At 36.8% G+C, this 22,446-nt stretch overlaps 1 protein-coding gene across 2 annotated transcripts; it reads left to right on the top strand.

The window, feature by feature from the left end:
- Positions 1 to 765: 765 nt before the first annotated feature.
- Positions 766 to 22,141, top strand: LOC145989209 (alpha-tocopherol transfer protein-like). Of its 2 annotated transcripts, none has more exons than XM_083124512.1 (7): positions 766 to 938; positions 12,102 to 12,271; positions 13,158 to 13,317; positions 14,723 to 14,978; positions 16,696 to 16,806; positions 17,869 to 17,977; positions 21,791 to 22,141. In XM_083124512.1, the coding sequence occupies exons 2-7, from the start codon at positions 12,130 to 12,132 to the stop codon at positions 21,940 to 21,942; spliced, it is 930 nt and encodes a 309-aa protein (XP_082980638.1). In that variant the 5' UTR covers positions 766 to 938; positions 12,102 to 12,129; the 3' UTR covers positions 21,943 to 22,141. The 2 variants fall into 2 exon arrangements, with proteins under 2 accessions (XP_082980638.1, XP_082980639.1); XM_083124513.1 differs by lacking the exon at positions 766 to 938 and adding an exon at positions 989 to 1,028.
- The last annotated feature ends 305 nt before the right edge of the window (positions 22,142 to 22,446 follow it).

The following is a 22,446-nucleotide window of genomic DNA, read 5'->3' as shown; positions in this document are numbered from 1 at the left end:
TTCTGTTTGTTGTCACAAAATACTTGTCCGATATTCAAACTGTGACATTGGTGTATACAGAAGAAGAAAACGAATCACGGGAATGAGTCATACAACGTTATAACTCAAGGATCAGTACAAATTTGCCGATCAAGTATGCAAAAGAACATAAATAAAAAGTCACCATTTTGGCATACCGGACTATAATTATGGGACAGAGGGAGTATATAGTATTTGATTCAGCAGTAGAATATGCGAAATAAACTGGTTCCTGTTTTTTTTTTACATTCAATTTTGTCGATATAATGCAGTTTTCACTTTGGTTATTCTGTTCAAATGCTAACTAACTGAACTTTATTTCTGTTATTAACAATAAAAATAACAATCTTTTTGCTTTTTTGTAACTTTGGAATTTAACGATGCCAATATCCAAGGTGCGGTAGGGGAAGATTGTCGACGGAGCTGTTCAACCCCCTTCCCGGCGCCCTTGTCTTGTTTAGAGGACGAGGAAGCTTCTTTCGGTCTCGTCTCGATTTCCAAATCTCCACAAACACGCATCCTAAGGCTAAGAGGAAGAGCAATCAGGAAGGTGACACTGATACATGAATGGACAACCCTCAATCAGACCAACATTTCGCAGTCACCAACCAACCTGCGTTGCGTGCTGGTTCACGGACAGACACACCGCTCCATCCGCCTTATTTATCCGAGGGTCGACCCAGGAAACGCCGACAAAGGCTGCCCTAGCCGGGTGGCGACATTCTACATTCTGGAATACTTGCATCACCCTATTATAACCGAGTAAGCTTCGGTCACGCGATGTGGAAATACGTCATATGGTAGAGGTGCTTGTTCTGGCAACAATGGCCATATCCTGGCAACATTTGTCTTGCTGGCACCCGTGTGGTCACTAGTGCAACGTGTATGCCTCTGATAGAGAGGTTGATTTTCCTAATATGGTAAGTTAGATCATAGAGGTGCGTTTCTGATTCTTTCTGCTTAACTTGTGGCAGAAGACGACGATTGTGATTCACAAGATATCTTCACTGGTGAGATAATATATATATATATATATATATATATATTGCAATGATATCAATCGCTCAAAGGAAAGACACACACACAGAGATAAGGAAAAAGCGCGGAAAGGAAGAAATTTGTAGAGTTTTTGCTAGAGAACAGTGTACGAAGGTATTGTAATATTCATTGAGTTGGATTTTAAGTCCAATATATGCACAAAAAGCTAATCTGATTTGGATGGTTTAAAGTGCGATCCGAAACAGTATGTGCCTCCACCTTGTATCGAAACAGAGATCCCTTGATTGTAAGACGTCACTACCACTAAACCACTGGGGAGACCCTGAAGGTAAAATTTAAACTTTTTGCTACGAGCGTTTGAGGCTTATTATAATTTCATCAAATTATGTTAATTTTAGACGGTCAGAGCAAGATGTTCTACAAGTTATAATGCGAGTAGATAATCTAGGATAAAGTTACTATAAAAGTAACTTACTTATTTTTTAAAAAGTAATAATTACAAGTAAGTTATATTTCAAAAGGAGTTACTTTAAAAAGTAACTTTCCAAACATTGTTAAGGATAGTGAATATATGAGAGTTAGTAGAGCTAAATAGAGTGAAGCAGAGAGTAACAGACATTGAGAAAACAAGAAATACTATAAAGACAAAAAAATAAAAATACTAGGTCAGAGAGTGTGACAGACAGACATTGAGAGAATAGATGAAAATAGTCATATAACAATAGAATGGGTAAGAGATAGTCATTGAAGATGAACAAGAACAAATAGAGAGAGGGGGTTAAAGAGTGAATCAGAGAGTGAAAGAGAAACAGGCATTAGATAGCACAGAGAGAGAGAGAGAGAGAGAGAGAGAGAGAGAAAGCAAAAGAGTGAGGAACTAGGGCACTAAAGAGACAGGGACAAAATAATGAAAAAGTGGGCGCGCGAGAGGGCAATAAACAGAACCAAGCTTTATCACCATCAGCACAAGTTATATATTATTAACAGGATAACGGGCTACTTATAGTGTTCATATTTGAATCACATAAACTGTTGCTTATTTCTTAATGAAGGAACACAAAATTCATGTCGATTTTCACTACGGGTCATTCCATGTCAAATCAACCAATGTTCTGACCTTGACATCTCAGATATTGATAATTTTTGGTGCAGTGGTAGTACGTACCAGTAAAGTTGAAGAAAACTGACAAATTTCAGATTTTTGGGCTCATAGTTTTTGAATTATTGACTTTCAAAAAAGCAAAAATCCCAAAATTTGACGACATTTTGAAATCTTTAAACAGCTGTAGATCAAAAACTATTTGACCTAGAGAGTTCAAATTGGTGTCATTCTCTTCTGCTTTTATTGAGCTTTAATTTGAAATGCAACATGTGTTACTTGAATTTTGTAATTTTCCATAAACTCGAAAAGAACTATTTTAGAAAACCTCAAAAACACCCCCTTTATTTTTTTAAAGAAATATATATGTTTTGAAGACGTCAATTGACAATTTGTATGCAAATTTTCATAATGGGACGACAATGGGTTCTTATGGATTTTTTTTTTTTGGTGTTGTAATGTGTGAGAAATTTGATAAATTTGTTGACTTCCATGTTAAAACCATAACTATAAGCTAGCTGGTTGATATTCAAGTCTTCATATTAATCTACTTTATAATTTTTGGACTACAAATAATATGGCAATTTATAATATTTATCACTTTTAATAATAATGTAATGGCACGTGTTGCATAAAAATTCTCATGGCATTTATCAACCTTAATATATAAATGTATGATATATATTATTATCCTTTGAGGAGCTTTCAGACCCAAGTGACATGTAACGAGCACCAGCGACATACATATGTTGCTTGTCCCTTGCATGTTGCTCGGACTTGGTCGTTTTCTCAATAAAGTGCATCATGTCGCCTCGGTCTGTTCTTCGCTCATGCTCGGCGAATGCTTGCTTATAGACTGATGGCCGCGTGCACCAACGCCGATTATTTCGAAGTTCAGATGAACGAGATCAATTTTAATCCACACTAAATGAACTTGGTTTAAAGATTTGCGTTGCATCAACGAAAAACGACGTTTAGGAGATTCCGTTCAACTGATCCGAGATTAATTTGTAAGGCTATACCTGATTGGGTGGCTAAAACAAATGACAATCAAGAACCCCATAGAGTAATGTGATGTGTTAAAGTATCAACATGTAGGAGAAGAAAATAATTCAGGCTGCAAACTTCTCTGAATTTGAGAGATGTACTAATCAACCTTGTCAATATGTACAAGGATGTAGTGGAGTGTAAAATAAATAATAATATTAAACAAGAACTGACGACACAACACAAAAGGAGAAGGAGAAAGCATGGAACCTTCTTCTACGGGACTTTAATGCCTTACGAAATGCATTCGATTTTGAGAGAACAGCATACGCTGAACCTCGCCCGCTCAATAAAGATACGTATATTATTATTATTTCTATCATTACTGTACTGTGGTAAGTATTTGAAATTTTTCATTTCTTAATTCTTATATATTTATATTGTCGTGTCGTGTAAATAGCCAGTAACATGTATTTTCGTAAATTTATACAATCATATTTCCAACACCATGTAGCAATATCGTAAACATTGCTCTGTTCTAATTTACCTTGCAGGTAATATATGACATTTATATATGTTTTGTGTTCTGGGATAGAAAGTACAGTATTTAGAAACATTACGACTTTGCACCACAGAACCACAAATTATTATTATTATTTTGGCAGTTTTTAGTTTACATAGTTCTAGAATTATCAGCATTGTAAAAAAAAGTAAAAAAAAAAGTAAAGTGTTCCCCTGTGCTTAGCACCACGCCATGAAGGCGTATAGGGGGTGTGGGGGTAACGCCCCACACTTTCTTGATCCGGTCGTGAGTGGGGGTGATGTGATCAGCACCACGCCCCTGACCGCCTTTACCCCCCAGGGTTTCCCCCAGGTACCCATGTTATTCGACGCTGGGTGGGCGCCGGGGCCGCTTCCAATGTTAGAAAAGTTCCCGGATTTGAACCGGCCGGGGATTGAACCCGGGACCTTTAGCATGGTAGTCAGACGCGTTACCGACTTTTTTTTTTTTTTTTTTTTTTTTATATATAAAGGAAATACCCCCTACACGGAGGTATCCCCCACCATTCACTCTTTTTCTCACTTTTACACTTTTCAATTCTTACATTTTCTTGCTTACATATCAACTGGACGAACACAAATACCCATGCCTTACCCGGGACTCGAACCCAGAACCCCTGGCGTTGTAGCGCGCTCTGCTAACCACTTCGCCACGGAGGTCGACACCGACTGAGCCACCGCGGCCAGATTGTACATCCAACATCTCTAGCGTTTGCACGCCCTCGATATATATCACTTTCCGCTCTTTTTATATTAAAAAAACAACTGCCTGCACAGTCGAAGCGTCAGCATCGTGAACCAGGATCACACACCAAAACGGTCGCGAATGGCCGATCAGAAGATAAACTCGTTTTGATGTTCCTAGATCGCGATCAAGTGTTGAACCGTCTTCGTGCAATGTAATTTTTCAGTGATCCTTTTTCGATCCGAGTTTAAAATTTGATCTTCGTTCGTGCACACGGCGATGACTGAAGGGGCCCGTGTTGCTTGTTGTTTGTCAGGTTGGTGTTAACCCTCGCTGTCGCTTGTCACTTGTTTCAATCTGAGATCCCTCTTACAAGTATTTGAAGAATGAAAAATATTTAATCATCCCTGTTAATACAATATAAATAGAGGGGAGACAAGATATGTGAGGTATTCCAGTCAGTTTTACAGAGTCATAACAGAAAAGAAACAAGTCTTAAGAGGAATAACTAGCTGTATTTCAGGATTGTTTACAGTGATATGGGGTAGAAACTGATTGTGGATTATCTTTAATGCATAGTCCATTCCCTCCCTACCCCCTACACCTTCCACACACACACACGCACAAATGGATAATCGTATTGTTGTTTCAAAAAAAAATTGTGACGTGAATATTGCAATTTGTTTCAACGTTTGCAGCAGCCGGTGGATTGAAGGTGAGGGACAAGGGAGAAAGAAATAGAAATTTCAGTTTTACTTTGGTGGCAGTCTACCTGAAACCCTTCAGGCTGTCAAAAAGGCTGCTGACTAGCTCCTTCCAGTGTGCCTGCTTATCGTAGCGGAAGGTGAGAAGCACGTGAAAAAGAGTGTCGCTTATGAAATGTGCCTTCGACAAGACAATAAATACTGCTATTAGAAATGCGAGAATAATTGATCTATCGCTGCTAGATTCAATATACCTCAGTAATTGTTTACTACGAATCTTCAGTCAGTTGTCGTTTGTGAAATGCTCAGTGAAGTATGTTTTATAGTTTCAAAGTGATGCTTTTAAAATGAATTAATTGAAATGAATTGTTATTAATCTAATGTGTGGTCTGTGGATGATAAAAATGGTTGTTTAGTTAATTATGAATATTATGTATAGGTCTATATATTTTTCGATATTAATACCATGTATTTGTATTCTATTCTAAAATGTAAACACAAATATATATTTTTCAATTCGATTACCAGATATTAAAAGTGATAAATAGTACAAATTTTCATACTATTTGTAGTCCAAAAATTATAAACTAGATTAATATGAAGACTTGAATATCGACCAGTTAGCTTATAGTTATGGTTTTAACATGGAAGTCAACAAATTTATCAAATTTCACACACATTACAACACAAAAAAAATACTTTCCCTAGGAACCCACTGCCGTCCCATTGTGAAATTTTGCACCCAAATAGTTAATTGGCGTCTTTAAAACATATATTTAAAAAAATAATGAAGGGGATGTTTTAGAGATTTAAAAAAATCGAGTTTATGGAAAATTACAAAATTCAAGTAACTCAGTCATGTTGCATTTCAAATTAAAGCTCATTAAAAGCAGAAGAGAATGACACCAATTCTAGCTCTCCTAGGTCAAATAGTTTTTGATGTGCAGCTGTCTAAAGATTGCTTTTTTGAAAGTCAATAACTCAAAAACTAAGAGCTCAAAAAAAATCTGAAATTTGGCAGTTTTCGTCCTCTTGATAGGTAGGTACTATGAATAAAAAAAATCTTAAAAATCTGAATCCTAAATGTTCAGAAATATTATTTTATTGGTTGATTTGACATGGAATGACCCCTACACGCCCTTCTTGTAATAATATTAATTGATTGATTGATGTCCTTTATTTTACTTAACTTTTCTGCTACTTTTGGTAAATCGCGAAGATGAGGATGAAAGGACAGCATACAACACAAGCCCCAAGGAGGATTATGCCAGAGCCTAGTTATATATGTGTGTGTGTGTGTATATATATATATATATATATATATATATATATATATATACACACACACACAAACACATATACACATACATGCATGGGTGTATATATAGCTCACGTAAGGGGGTGGTCCAACTTTTGGTTCAATTAGGGTTCCTATATTTCATAAGTGAAAATCCGGGACACTACTGACCGGTAGCTTGTGAGGGGGGGGGGACTGAACCCAACAAAGTTATATGTATGTACAGCATAATTGTCTTTTACATTCCACATTGTGTGGGAACTTTATTTGAAAACTGCGGACTGAACAGGTAGGCACCCAAGCACTGACTCTTTGTAGTAATCAGGTTACTATACAATGGAAGAGAATCGTAACTGAAATTCGACACCGCTAGCAGACGGCGGCGCCATCGTGAAGTCAAAGATGTTTGCAGTACCGCCTGTTTCTCGTTAACTCTTGTATTATGGAGAGGGAGCGGTTCAATGTAGAGTTAGATTGTTTTGTAAAATTAGCATTTTAAAATTTCGGCCACGTATTTAAATATAAAAAAGTTCAGGAAAGTACAGTCTTAATCATTTATTTTTTCCCACCCGATTCCAGGAGGACATTTTTGCATCCTCAAGAAACTATTCGAGACACGGAACAAATAATACCATTCTGGGATTGTTCCTGAAAATCCGGGACGTATACCACCCCTAGATCTAACTAACTAACTAACTCTCTAGCCTTCTTAAACCCGAAGGTTCATGGCTGCAGCAACACAGGCCTTCCATCTGTTCCTATCTTGAGCAAGTTCTATATACTCTTTTCCATCCCTACCGATTTCCTTTAGGTCCATCTCAACGTTGTCCCTCCATCTTCGTCTTGGCCTTCCTACAGGTCTCTTACCATCTGGTTTCCCAACAAGAATCCTGTAAACTCCTCTTTCCTCTCCCATTCGTGCCACATGTCCTGCCCACCTAAGTCTTCTTGATTTAATTATTCTAATAATATCTGGACATGAGTACAAATTATGTAGTTCTAAATTATGTAACCTTCTCCACTCACCTGTCTCCTCATCCCTTTTAGGTCCAAAGATTTTCCTAAGGATTTTATTTTCAAATACTCTCAATTTATCTTCCTCTTTCAATGTAAGGGACCAAGTTTCACACCCATATAATACTACAGGCAAAATTACTGTTTTGTATATTTTAACTTTTAGTTTCTTAGATATTAAACGAGAAGACAAAAGTTTATGAAGAGAGAAGTAACATGCATTTCCTGAATTAAGCCTACTTTTTATTTCCTCTTTAATATAATTTTCATTTGTTAATATTACTCCTAAGTATTTGAATTTGGAAACTGGTTCAAACGAGTTGTTATCAATAATTAGATTTTGATTATTACCTAACACTTGGTTTCGGCCTGTAAGCATATATTTAGTTTTCTCTTTGTTAACTTCCAAACCTATCTCTTTAGCAGTTTTGAAAAATATTTTAGCATTATTCTTAATTGTATTCACATCATCCCCCAGTAAGTCTACATCATCTGCATATGCTAACAACTGAGTCACACCATTTAATTTTAGTCCTTCTTTAGTTTCTTTTACCTTCCTTATAGCATATTCTAAGGCAAAATTAAAGAGCAATGGAGATAATGCATCTCCTTGTTTTAACCCATCATGAATTGTAAATTTGTCAGACATATTATTACCCACACGAATTTTACTTTCTGTTTCACTGGTGCATATTTTTATCATACTAACAAGCTTCTTAGGTATTCCAAACTCTACTAATATATTATATAATTTATCTCTTTTGACCGAATCATATGCTTTTTTGAAATCAATGAATAGCTGATGGACATTTTGATTATATTCCCACTTTTTTTCAAGTGTCTGTCTGATGTGAAAAATTTGATCTGTAGTTGATCTGTTACGTTTAAATCCACATTGATAATCACCTATAATTTCATTAGCATATGGGGTTAGTCTTGTTAAAATAATGTTAGACAATATTTTGTATGTTGTTGAGAGTAGAGAAATTCCACGGTAATTATTGCAGTTCATTTTATCACCTTTTTTAAACACAGGAACAATTATGGATTCTTTCCACTGTTGAGGGATTTCTTCTTTATTCCATATTAAACAAATTAATTTATGAATTTGACATATTAATGAATTTCCACCATATTTAATTAACTCAGCTGGTATTAAATCAATGCCAGGTGCTTTGTTATTCTTTAGCCTTTTAATAGCATCTTTAACTTCAGTCAAGTTAGGTTCTGGAACTAAAGGTTCTGCTGTGTGGACTTCATTTACTTCTGATTTATCTCCTACATGGACATTTAAAAGGTCATTAAAGTAGTTCTTCCATCTATTTAGAATATCGCTTGGGTCAGCTAGAAAATCACCGTCTTTATCTTTTATCAAGTTTACTTTAGGTTGCCACCCCTTTCTAAATTCATTTACACCTTTATATAAATCTCTGATATTTTTATTTTTGCTGTTTGTTTCAATTTCGTCAATTTTGCTTTTCAAGTAATCTCTTTTTTTACTTCTAAACGTGCGGTTAACTTCTCGCTTTATTCTATTATAATTGTTTAGATTTGTATCATCCGAGTTATTTAACCATCTAAGTCTAGCCTGATTTCTTATTTCTATTAGATTATGACATTCATTATCAAACCACGGCTTACTTTTTCTTGGTTTATGGTATCCTATACTTTCTTTAGCTGCTGATTCTATTGCATTACGTATGTGCTCCCAATTCTTATTTACGTCTGTTTCATTTATATTTTCATCATCATTTAAATCCTGCAAAACATCAAATCTATTTGACAGTTTAATTTGGTAATCTTTCTTAATTCTTTCATCAACAAACTTTCCTGTATCAAATTTTATAACTTTTAGATTTTGTTGCTTATGATTTATCACTGAGAGTCTTTCTCTTAATTTAGCAATTACTAAATAATGGTCACTGGCACAGTCAGCACCTCTATGTGTACGAACGTCAATTATACTAGTATGCCTTCTCTTATCAATGAGAATATGATCTATCTGATTATGAGTTTTACCATCTGGAGAAGACCAGGTATATTTGTGGATATCTTTATGTTTAAAAGTGGTACTTTTCACAATTAAATTCTTTGAGGTTGCAAAAGTAATCAATCTTATACCATTATCATTACTTAATTCATGAAGACTTTCTTTACCAATCGTGGGTTTAAATGTCTCTTCTTTGCCAATCTGTGCATTACAGTCACCTAACAGAATTTTCATATCATACTGAGAAAATTTATCAAAGACCTGTTCTAACTCTGTATAAAAATCATCTTTATTATTATCATCTTTATCTTCCGTTGGTGCATGTATGTTTATTAAAATAATTTTACACCACCTACCCTGTAAAACTGCATATGATATCCTATCATTAATAAATTCTACTGTTTTAAGAGCCGAGATAATTCTATTATTTATGAAAAAGCCTGTTCCAAAATTATGATTTTCAGTACCACCATAGAAAAAAGTATAATTTTTAGTTTTACAATTCCCTTCTCCTGGCCACCTAACTTCCTGGACAGCTACTACATCTAATTTATACTTAACTATCTCATTAACTGTACACTGAAATGCCCCAGGCCGGTAAAGGCTCAGAACATTCCAGGTGCCTAATTTAATATCCTTATTCCTAATGAAGATCTTATCCTTAGTCCAGGGACCTCCCAAAGTAGTCCCCACCCGGAGATCCGAACGGGGGACTATTTTACCTCCGGAATATTTTACCTTGGGAACATCCATGGCCTTATATTTCTGTTTCTTGACATGTCTTTTTAGATCATGTCTTTTTAGACATGACCCCTAGATCTGGCTATGAAAATCCAATCTGTCACCTCATGAAATGCCACAAATTTATAAAATTATGTCTATCTATGAACTTCTAATTTTTCTACATACAATGAGGAGAAAATGCTTTTGAAAAAGCTAATCCCAGCTTTATTTTAAAAGACAATATTAGAAATAGTCTTTCCTCCTTGCTACAAAATTGAAAATAACATCGTCGGTGTTGTTTTAATATTCGTATGTATGTACCTTAACACTGCAGGGTCCATTAGTGGAGGATATCCCGTTGAATGGCGAGAACATTATTTCAACCTCTTAATGTTAAACACATCCTCTCGGGTGTTGAAGATGAAACTGGCAATGTAGCCAAGATCACCAAACATTTGTGCATATTTGAGTACAAGAGCTTGTCAATTTTCTACTGCCTACAATGCAGACCCTGAACATGTCTTTTCAAATACTGTTTGCCACATCTTTCATTCGGATTTGAAAATGTACATCCAACATTTTGACACTGTTGCAATGAGGAATAGGCATTTCATATTGGAATTAGTTGTTGCAATTTTTAAATGTGTTGACTGTGTTCCGAGAAACTTGGGTTCGTTTCTACTACAAAATGGTCCAAAAATGGACAACAGTAAAGTTTCTACTATTAGTGTATACAATTTCACAAGTCAACCTATACATGGTATTTATACTTTTCTGTTCATCTTGTGTCAAACAACTTGAGAACGTTACAGTATTTGCCTGGCTATCTTCCACTGCGTTTTTTAATACCAAATTCCTTTGAGAAGATTGATAATTTGCTTTATTTTACTTCGCTTTTTGTGCCACTTTTGGCTAATTTGCGAAGATTGATGACATGATGAAAGGGCACCCACAAACGTCCATGCTCAGGCCGGGTTTCGAACCAGGGCGTCAAAACATGATGTGCTAACCAGTTCACCACGGGAGGCGGCTCCTTTGAGAAGGCTCGAGGGTACAAAAAAAATAACTGATCGCAGAAATTCCACAGAAATGACCAACAGCCAGGGTTAAAATATGTGCTGAACAATATACACTTCTCTGAAATTATCTATCTGATCCCTTAATGCTACCACTCATTACATCAGCACCATCATATCCTTCACCAATTTTTTTTCTAAATCCACACCCATCCAACCCAGAGAGAGTAGAAGTACTAATAGCTGAAGCTAGCCCAGATGCAGTTACAATCTCCAATAGGGAGAAATCGGAATGAAAGTTTCCCATTCCGAACTAGACTTTCGGAAATGATTTAGCGACCCTTCTGGATTACCAAACAGTCGAGAAATTTCAAATTATCGAAAAATTAGAACCTGAGGAATATCTACTTAATTCTCGAATGGTAACAAACCATATCGGGAACTTGTAATGAAATGTTAATATTCGCGCTGTAAGTTCACAAACATCTGCTTCGGGCAGAAAATACATGTAGCATTATAGAATTTGCGAAATGTCGGAAGTTTTCTGAGTGTTTTCCAGAGAAATTCCGAAACTATCAGGAAATTGCGGACATTTGCTTTGCATTCCCATCTGGTGTGAGGAATTAATCTCTTTCCCATCCGTATCCCGTTCTATACGCTTGTAATTTAGGAGAACAAAATAAGTCGGAAGAAATTTTTACGAACAAGTCTCTGCTCATAGCGGGTAGAACAGGTAATCTGGCAATTTTACTGAACCAAAAGGGGGAGGGGGGTTGGACCCGTTGAACCCCCCTTAAATACGCCCATGTATACATGTATATATAATCAAATTTATGGCATAAAATATTGGATTCACTCTTGACATTCTTTCACCTTTTTCTCGAAGGTGAGCCTTTTTCAATGTAGGATCATCTTTCAGTAGTGGATGGCTGCTAGCTAGCTTGTCCGTAATATTGGAAGAAATCCACCCAAACCATAATTTGTTGAAATGTAGAATTTCTGTTCCAGGTCTAGAGAAAGATAAGAGAGGAGAAATATGATCTTCTTCCCCCCTCTCCCCCCTTCGGAGGAGGAGCAGATCCAGAAGCAAGTGGGGGAAGACCCCCAGCAGCTGAACCAGGGAGTGGAGGTAATCTTGGAATGGCTGAAGCAGGAACCACATCTACCCACCGATGTCGGTAAGTCACTGCCCAATTCACTCTCGCGTGTAGATGTTCTTATAGATGCAAGACAGGTGCATGCAGGTGAGCCAATTACACACAGTGAACGAACATTGGTTGACGAAATGACCTCACTTTGGAGGTAAGAAAATCGAAGAGATACTTAACTTTTAACTAAATTGAGCACCAAATAGCGTAGAGTGTACATTAACGATAGTTTGAGCTCATTTTCCGAGTCGTCCTGGCCCATTGCTTCGCGATTTCGGAACATACTTTTACAAACGAGCCGCGTTATCTTTCATACGGAATTGACGCCTCCTAATATCAAATCCAGCGCACCATAAAAGCGCCACTATGTGAAGGGATCTTCATCCAACATAAACGACACTACAGGGTGATCCAAAAGTAGCAGACTCTTAAATTAATCGCTAATAACAGGAAAACCGAAATGAAAGCACTTTACAAAAAATACCAAGCCTTGCCCGTGGAGAAATATATATACTTATTTACAATGCGAACCAAAGGGTATTTATATCACCAAAATGTACAAATCGACCAATAGAAGAAGATCGCTCTGGTGCAAATCAAATTTTCATAGCTGGTGCCATGCTGCACTGTGGTAGCAACCTACTGAGTCGCGTGAAACACCTAGTGCAAGTGGTAATAATAGGCAGGAAAAAGTCCAGAATTAAGTTTTGGTAATTTATATGGGCAATGTATTCATGCAGAAAATTATAAGTAAGACATTTGCTCTGAAATTTTCGCTATACATACATTTTTTGGCAGCTGGCAACACTTCAAATGCTCGATATAGAAACAATTTGATATGCAATCAGGCAAATTAATCAGGGTTGCCACTTGCATTGAAAATTATTCTCTGGTTTATTATTTTGTTGTTTTCCAGAGCGAGAGGTGATAGTAACCTTTCTCAGAGGCTGCAAGTATAGCCTTGAGAAGACGAAGAAGAAACTAGACAACCTGTTCGCTATGAGGGCCGCCGCACCCGAGTTCTGCACCAACAGGGGACCATCGTCGGAAGACATCAAGCTGTTCCACTCCATTGCGTAAGTGTTAGAATAGGGTGTTCCAAAAGTCGTGTTCGAAATACTTGGTCCTCGCACGAAATGCATGGACTGAGAAATAAGTTCACCACGAGAAGCTAGGGAGTTGATGAAAGTCAAATTTCTTTTCTAGCACTTGAAGACGATGCTGGGATAACAGTAGTCGGTGGTGGTCTCAGCAGCGGCACCTTTAAAACGTGTAAAGATACACATTGTGTCTTGAATCAACGCTGGTGTTTTTTTAAGCCCACTTTATGTACAGTAAAGCTAATCGGGACTGGACCTACAGTTTAGAGTGGGATCCGAACCACTATGTGCCTCCACCAGGAATCGAACCTGGACCCCTTGGTTACAAGGCAGGATCAACGCAATGTCATACATATATATTGTCGGATGTTGTTTCAATGGCTACAAAGTTTGTGCACTATAGCATGCTTTGATAAAGTTTGGTTACTATAAATATGCATAGTATTGACCGTATTTGCCGACGTATGAGACGCACTTTTTCCTTTAAAAATAGGTCTGAAAAACAGGGTGCGTCTTATAAGCCGATACTCAGCTTTTAATTGCCTTCATATCTGGAAATTTTCTCTGTTCTGAGTTAGACGATTTCTTTCGGGTTCAGTCCACTAGCGCACAAAAATTGAAAGTGTGCGCTCGTGGTATATGAAAGGTGCCACGAGCGCACAACATCCAATGCTGCGTTGTCACATCTATGATTGTGTAATAGCTGGCCTGTGTAGAGGATCATTTAATTGCATAAAAAGTCAAATATCAAGAATTATTACACATGTTTATTATAACAAAACTTTCATGAATACAATGAATGACATTGTAAAAAGGATGAATATACTGGGATGTGGCGAATAAAACTGGTTAGGTTAGGTTAGGCAAAAACAGTTGACAGAACGTGGCAACATCGCCATGGATTGTGTGCACTCGTGGTATACATTTTTAACGACAAGGGCACGCAGCCTTTTGTTTGTACGCTCCCGGCCTGTGGTCTTTCTTTCTTGCTTCCTTGCGGTGTGTGACGAAGAAGATTAACATGTATAATCTTTCCTAGTTCGATAGGTAAGTTATTTGTTGAAAGTAGACCTACATGTTACTTTATATTTGAAACACTGTAAATTAATTATAAATTCAGTGATAAAGCTTCTTCCTCAAACAATGTGTTCAAAAAAGGTAATTTATGTATCACAACAGTATTTTGCAAACCATAAACCTCTAATTTAGAGCTTGTTATGACATGTTTGTCTAATTCCTAGTTCATCTGAAGGCGACAGATCCATATTATTGGTAACATGCACCTTTATCAATCATTGCATGCACAATTGTACGATATTGTACGATTAGACTTTCTGACGAGGAATATATTTCTGGTGTTATTCTTAATCTCAACTTGCAGCTACATACTGCCGTTGCCAGGAATGACAAAAGAAGGTTACTTTGTGACCCTTTTCGGGTTTCGCAGTGGTGCCAAGTGCAATTCCATCGAAATCAACGCCGTGGCTAAAGGAGTCATCAACAATATCGATGTCTCGCTGGTGAAGAAATCGATTATCGCAGGCGACGTGTTGATCATAGATGCCAAGGAGTTCACGCTCGAGGCTATTCTTGGAGGAGCTCTGGTCCAGAAGAAGAAGTTTGTGATGTTTATGCAGGTAGGTTTATATTCCGTGACTTGATTATATTTTCGGAATGTTGGTTTTTTAAGTATTTAAACTTACATTAAATTTAATGAACATTGGTTTTAATTATGAAAACTTACATTAACATTTCTGAACATTGATCTTAAGTATTTAATCTCACATTAAGATGTCTGAAGATTGGTTTTAAGTATTTGAAATTGCATTGACAATTCTGAACGTTGGTTTTAATTTTTGAAACTTACGTTGAAATTTCTAAGCATCGGTTTTAAGTGTTTAAACTTACATTAAAATAGTTGCAACTTGGTTAAATATTTATACTTGCAGTTAGATACAAATGGTCGAACCTTGTATTAGATATTTAAATTATTGAACCTGTGTTTATGTATTATTAGATTAAAATTGTTGAACCTTGATTATTTACCTCTGTTTACGAATTAAAACTTATCCGAAAATAACTTAATGTTGATTTAAATATTTAAACTTAGATTGAAATTTGAGACCCAGCCTTTTGCCGTCTTGCAAATTACCTTTAAGTTTAAATTCACATATTACAAAAATAGAATACTAATACATTGTAATTTCGAATATATATAACAATGTTAACTCACTTTTGTTTACAACTTGCCGTAATAGTGTTTATCCACAAGGAGGGGGAGGGGATAATGGTGCAGACCGGATCATCAAAATTTTTCGTTATTGTCTCCTTGAAATAATAAAAATTCAATATATATATATTTTTCTAAAATATATGGGAAAATTACAACTTGGTACCATGCTGCAATAAGTGCGATGAGCCCGGGTGGGGGGGGGAGGATCAGAATAGATTTCCTTGGTAATTCATTTACTTTAGCTAATAGTGTAGTGTAGTATACGTAGAATAGTAGTAGACACGCTGTAGTGATAAAATATTATTTTGGGAATTATGACATGATCTGTTGGCGCTGTAGGCACTACTGCTATTATCAAATATTCCTAAACGTTCAATTTGTTATCAACAAATTTTTGAACTAAAAATGTGCCAAATATACTATTAAAAATGACCAAAAATCCAATATGCTGACCAAGGGAGAATTTATTTTATCTTAGAACATAAACTAAATGTTATGTTTCAACTTTCTAGCAAGGTCTTTTTCAGACTATGTACAGTGGGATCCATGAGTATTTCCTTGCAAATTGTCCATCAACATGTTCGTGCACTTTATTTGACCCAATAACAGCTTCAAGAATTAAAAGAAAACTCAAAAAAAGCTGTTGACAATTTATTCACCAGCATACATAAAATCCATCGCTTAAAAACACATAGGATGTAAGAGAAAAATTAATGCAAATAGTCATGGACAATTTGCACGGTAATACTCATGGATCCCACTGTACCAAATACAAATACAGTATCATGGAAACAAGGCTTAATGGAGTTATTAACAAAAATGTCATCACTAAATAAGTTCCTAATAGTTGTGAATGTTAATTTTGAACAGTCGCAAATTATTGAAAACTTTGTTGAAATACTTTAACGTACTTTTTTAATTTATTGTGGCCTTGTTTTACATATGTAAACTTACATAAAAGTATTGAACCTTTTTAAGGATTAAATTTAATTTAAATTTATTGAACCTTGGGTTTTTGAACATTGATTTAAATATTTAGACTTAGATTTAATTTATTGTACTGCTTGCAATTTGCAATTTGAAGCAAATTATAATTCCCATCTATTGCCTGTATCTTCTAGGATGCCTACCCTAGTAAGATGAAGCAAATCCACGTGATCAACGTCTCGCCGGTTCTAGAAAAGGGAGTGAACCTAGTAATGCAGTGGTTGGGGGACAAGATGAAAACTAGGGTGAGTATTAGGAGCATGCACACTGCATATTTCTAGCAAAGTAATAAGTCATAGTCCAGAGTCCCAAGAAACTACAACATTCTACGAGCCAATAAATATTGAAGGGAACTATGGATACTTACAAAACATGAAGATTATAGTGCAATGCACAAAGTTTTATTTTAAATCAAATTATGTTCTTTGCAACTGCACGCGATTGTCTTCAGAGGGACAAATAAGGCTTAATTCGCAGTATTCGTAGCGTCAAAACGAGGCATCAAGTAGCAAAAACGTTATGAAAAATGGTTGCTTGCCTTAATGACCTCTATACGCTGTGGGTTTGTGAGGTTATACAATTGTATATGTTTCTTGTACATTCAAGTTCAAGCAGTCCTGTACTCAAATATACCAACGCCATATTTAGCGACTGTGTTTTGCCTAATATGAGCTTCAGAAATTGAAACAGAATCATCGCTAAAGTAGAGTCTGCCTTGCCATCTGCAAAACCTTCAGTACAAAAGAATTCCGTGGATGCGCAAAGGACGTGAAAGAAAGTTGAACGAAAATAATGGTGCAAATTTGCGACTACGTATCTTTGAACTTGACTGTACTATGTCTTCCGAGACTAAATAAGAGACCGAGACTTGATCTGCAAGAAGTCTCGGCTCGTCTCGACCAGATGTGGTCGAGGTACTCCGGAGGGCGACCCTCATGAGAGTACACCTGACCCTCACTCTCCGAAGACTTGTGGGAGGGTGAGGGCGATGCAATTGGGGCGAAGTCAGTCCGTGAGTGTGAGGGTGAGGTAGGTTGAACAAAAATGAGTCTTGGACAACATCTCTACTCACTTTCATTGCCAATTATACCGCGTACGGACAGCTTGCTACACCCAGGTTAGGGTTACAATTGACACATGAGTCAGCGGGTGTTGCACTCACTGCCCCTCGCAGTTTCTAACCAGATTTAGACTAGCTCTACCTTACAAGTTAACAGCAGAATGTTTACATATATATGTATGTATATATTCTCGTATATACATAGCTACATATACATATAGTCCATTTCATCCTCATCCACTTACAGATGTACTTCCACTCCGCTGACAATTACAATGACCTTCACAAGCACGTGCCCAAGGACATTTTGCCCAACGAGTACGGAGGAACGACCGGCCCCTTGGAGGAAATGATTGGTAAGCGATGCTTGTGAATTGAAAGCAGTGACGTAACGAGAATATACCAGGTGGTTATAATTAAAGTGACGGTGTTCAGAGTGGTACAGCACGGGCTGTAATGAGAGTAGCAGTTTGAAACTTCGTAGATATGCTAATGAAGCAATGCGCTCGCGAATTATGCCAAAAAAAAAATAGTTCCAATTCTCGCCACCAGGGTAAAAAACGGCGCTGTAAGCAGTCAAAACGTGGAATTTTCCATAACTCTGACTTCAAAGTCGGTGAAATTGCCTAACCATTGTGTGAGCTCCCTGGTTGTTGTTGGTGACGCTTGTTGCTTTTTCCTTTAGTAATGTTCATGTAATTCGAATAGTGAAATTGTAGCGATATTTTATTACAAAGAGTATTGTTTTCTGCGATTTATAGTGTTTTTCCTGTAACTATACCAAGTTTTGACTGCTTACAGCGACATTTTTTACCCTGGTGGCGAGAATTGGAACTATTTTTTTTTTCCATAATTCGCGAGCGCATTGCTTCATTAGCATATCTACGAAGTTTCAGACTGCTACTCTCATTACAGCCCGTGCTGTACCACTCTGAACACCGTCACTTTAATTATAACCACCTGATATTAAGGTAAACCTGCATAATATCAATTACTTTGTGAAATTACTATAATTAACCCACGAAAATGAACAGAAATGCGTAATTTTTGGTAATATGAACTATTGGTACCTTACCTTTTGCCTTGTGATGTGTTTATCTCCCTTATTGTTAAATTATTTGTTGTACAGTACAAAATAAAAAAACAATGCAAATTTGAGGATTCGAAAAAAAGCCGTCCGAATATCTGATAGTGGGTATGCCTAATATCGAATAGGAATTTAACATTATATAATATATATATTAACGTTGAAATAAAATTACATCTCATGATAGAAGCAACCTATTATTTATTTTCAAACTAGTGTCGGATTCTTCCGAGTCAGATTTCTCTTGACATGTTTTGTGCCGCAATTTGGGATTGGGGAATGTCAATTTGACCAATTTGATATTCGATATTTGGCAGCTCTCCCTATCAAATATTAGGCCGAACGCGACCTCGTGGAAAATATAACCTTCATATCAAACTAGTGACGTACTTACACCCAAATAATATATTAGATTTAGATATAATAAAGCATCAGAAAATTAGGCGCACAACTACTGGACACAATAAAATGACAATATACTGTTTGTTATTGTCGAGGATTTCAGCCGTGCGATCTCATGGTGACTTGGTTGCATCGTCAGATTAATTCTCCTGCGAAGGGGTTCAAAAACTGAAGCTATTTCTGCTGCTCTAGGATATTCAATGTTCGTTGCTCACACACTACATAACATAACAACATTCCACAAGAAAATTCAAAGCGTTTGACCAACAAAACTCTAATTCCTGACCGTAATTCGAACCAAATCATTTAACATGCTAAGAACGTTATGCTGTGTATTCACAGTTGGTAAACCCTTCGTTGACTACATGTTTAGTTATGTGCCAACGATTCCCATGCACATGTAGTGTAATGATCATATTTCAGAGCATCATCACGGTTCACACGTTCAAGGTCTCAAGTGCGTGCAATTCTCTAACAGACAACAATCTTTGCACAGTCAATGAATAACAAGATACCATATTACTACGTGATACTCATTTCCTCGAGCTTGGGGAACGCATTTTTCAACTATGTAAACGTTTATTATTAGATTTGATACTGAGGTACAAATATCACATTAAAACACAATAAACATGATAAGTTGAAATGCTACCAACTCTCTCCAGGACAAATTAGACATACTTGTTCAAATTGTCACTTTTTCCTACTTGTGATGAAGTCAAATTTCACTGACTTTGTCAAAAAGTTAGTCTAAGTCTGTTTTGAGTTCATTTTATGCTCAGATTGTCTAATCGAGACTTGACCTGTAATTTAGAATCTGAACCACTGTACAATGTGCAACGGGGATCGAAACTCCAGGACCTTTGGTTACAAGGCGATAGCGCTACCACCGCGTCATCGAGGAGGCTCGACTTAACTTTCATTCACGTCTACCCTTATAGCAATGATTAAAATTTAAAGAAAGGGGGCGTTTATGGGTTTGAACCAATGTTATGTTATTTATAAGGTATAATAAAAAATATAAAACTATAGCACTATACCAAAAATAAAAAAACATTGTACCTCAAAATATTAAAAAATAAAAAACCAAATCTTTTTCCACAAAATATTAATAATACACATATTACATAACACACATACTTTAATATTATATATTATATATTATATAATATAAATATATTATTGGCTAGCTCTCGGAAGCTTGGAATCTTTTCCACAACTCACCTGGTCGATAGCCCGAGAGAATCTTTTCATCATTCGCCGACAGGAAAGCTTCAAGTCTTACCTTTCTTTCTTTATCTTAACGTTACGAAGACTTTCAAGTGTAGGTAGGAGAGGAAAACTACATTTTGTAATAGTGAAATAAAAAAAAAAGTAGGGATTAATGATGCGGATAAACTTGGATTTGCATTTATTAAGGGGTGGACGAACAATAAGCTTCCGTAACCTGCCTGGCAATGTTGTCAAGTCTCATGTTCATGTTCTCATGTGTGTATCTGTAGTCTCAGTAGTGTTTATAGAAGAGAGTGGCTACTCGCGATTCTGACGTAACATCCGGTAAGAGATTTTGCAACTACATCGGATGGGATTACTTATACTTCGGCATGTGGACGCAAATGAAGAAAACACAGGAATGTGCGCTGAGTATTAAAACCAACGAAAACCACAAAAAACATCCTCCGTCACACTTTATTACCATTCGTATGTTGTTCTCGCACGATATTCGGAAAGATGCATCTCAAAATATGTCATGCGGCTTTCCAGCTTGTAATAAATGTTCTCCCTGGTGTCAGTTCACTGAGGGTGATCAGTTTCATTTACAATGATTGAAGCGGTGCAACACACAAAACTCCACACAATGTACGCTTGTCAAGCTGAAAATTGTTTTGTCAAGCAGTTCCACACACTATAATAGTCTGTAAACTTACAACGCGGTATCTATCACCACTTCACCAGTAGCAGAAAAAAGTTTCTAGCCACTTATCTGCTTACATAAATAAGAACGGCGAGGATACGTTTCATGTTTTACTTACTAGATCCTCATATGTTTCAAGTAAATATGTTTAATACGTGTTTCTTCTCGAATATCAGCGATTATAATACGAGATATGAACATCACTATCGAACAATGCAAATTCATATATGCACTTATTATGACTACATTTCACACACATCTACTGACAATTGTAAGTAAAAGCTTTGCATGAATTGTATTTCGAACTTCTGTACAGGTCCCTGAGTTCATATGGTATTCGCAACATAAGAGAGCATTTAGGAAATTCACAATTCTCTCCATTCTGAACGAGCATCACCACGCATCACGCACCGCACTGACGAATGTAGTCAAATATTGTATCCCATTTAAAGCGTCCATAATGACAGCGAAACTAGCGCCGCCCTGGTAATTGCGAATATGGAGACCTATGTAGCTGTCCTCCGAGATGACGTACTTGCTCAGCAGTAAACGTGTTGCAGCTTTATCTCACATTTTGCCACACCAATCTCTACACACTTACAAACTCACAAGGACACTTTATGATCACTGCGCATCGCATTCACGTCAGAGCGGAAATAAAATGAAGCTTTATGAGTCACGTGACATCACCGCACCCTTGTTACTTGCTCTTCCACAAATTCCTACCTAATTCTGAGATCTGCTTTTCGCCTTTTCTCTTTCCAGAACAGTACAAGAGCTACTGGAATGAACTGGAGGACTTTTTCGTCCACCTGGAAGACATGAAGGCGGACGAAACGCGAAGACCTGGTAAGCCGAGACGCAACAATGAAATATTCGGTGTCGAGGGATCTTTCCGCCAATTGAACTTGGACTGAAACGGTCAACAGTACAAAGGAAGTACGTGATTGCTTCGTCATGCTTGAACTCCCGCCTGAGTTGGTGCACAACTTTCATGAGAAGATCACAACTTTTGCCTACCACCACAGCAACGTAAAACCGAACTGTCACTGTAATTTGAAATTCGCAATAAAATGTTTGCACAATGCAATTATGAACATGAAACTTTTATTTGTGGTAAGGTTATGTAAGAAATGATAATGTTTATTTGTGCTGTGAACAGTTCGGTAACCAGATGCAGCGCGTGGTCTAGAAACAGCTGATACTGATCGTATCGTTGCGAGCAAGAATTCAAATATGAAAAATTTGAATCCCACTTCCAATACTTCAGTCATATATTTGACACTGCAAAGTGTTCCAAGCTCTTTCTTCACACACAAACAATGGGTCTGTTGATCCTTGCGTGGTACTACAAGGAGCAAAACTTTTGTGGAGACACATTTATTACTTTAATTCGTAATGAACTCATTACATTGAAAGTG

Source organism: Lepisma saccharinum, chromosome 6 (genome assembly GCF_977018435.1).
Source record: "Lepisma saccharinum chromosome 6, izLepSacc3.1, whole genome shotgun sequence".
Lineage (NCBI taxonomy): Eukaryota > Metazoa > Arthropoda > Insecta > Zygentoma > Lepismatidae > Lepisma > Lepisma saccharinum.
Note: the sequence above shows the minus strand (reverse complement) of the source record. Positions and strands in the feature narration are given on the sequence as shown.

Bases quoted from the DNA above. Each gene is read 5' to 3' on its own strand.
- LOC145989209 (XM_083124512.1), top strand. From the start codon at position 12,130: ATGATCTTCTTCCCCCCTCTCCCCCCTTCGGAGGAGGAGCAGATCCAG. The intron at 14,979-16,695 runs GTAGGTTTATAT...TGTATCTTCTAG, and splicing joins AGTTTGTGATGTTTATGCAG to GATGCCTACCCTAGTAAGAT. The intron at 16,807-17,868 runs GTGAGTATTAGG...ATCCACTTACAG, and splicing joins GGGACAAGATGAAAACTAGG to ATGTACTTCCACTCCGCTGA.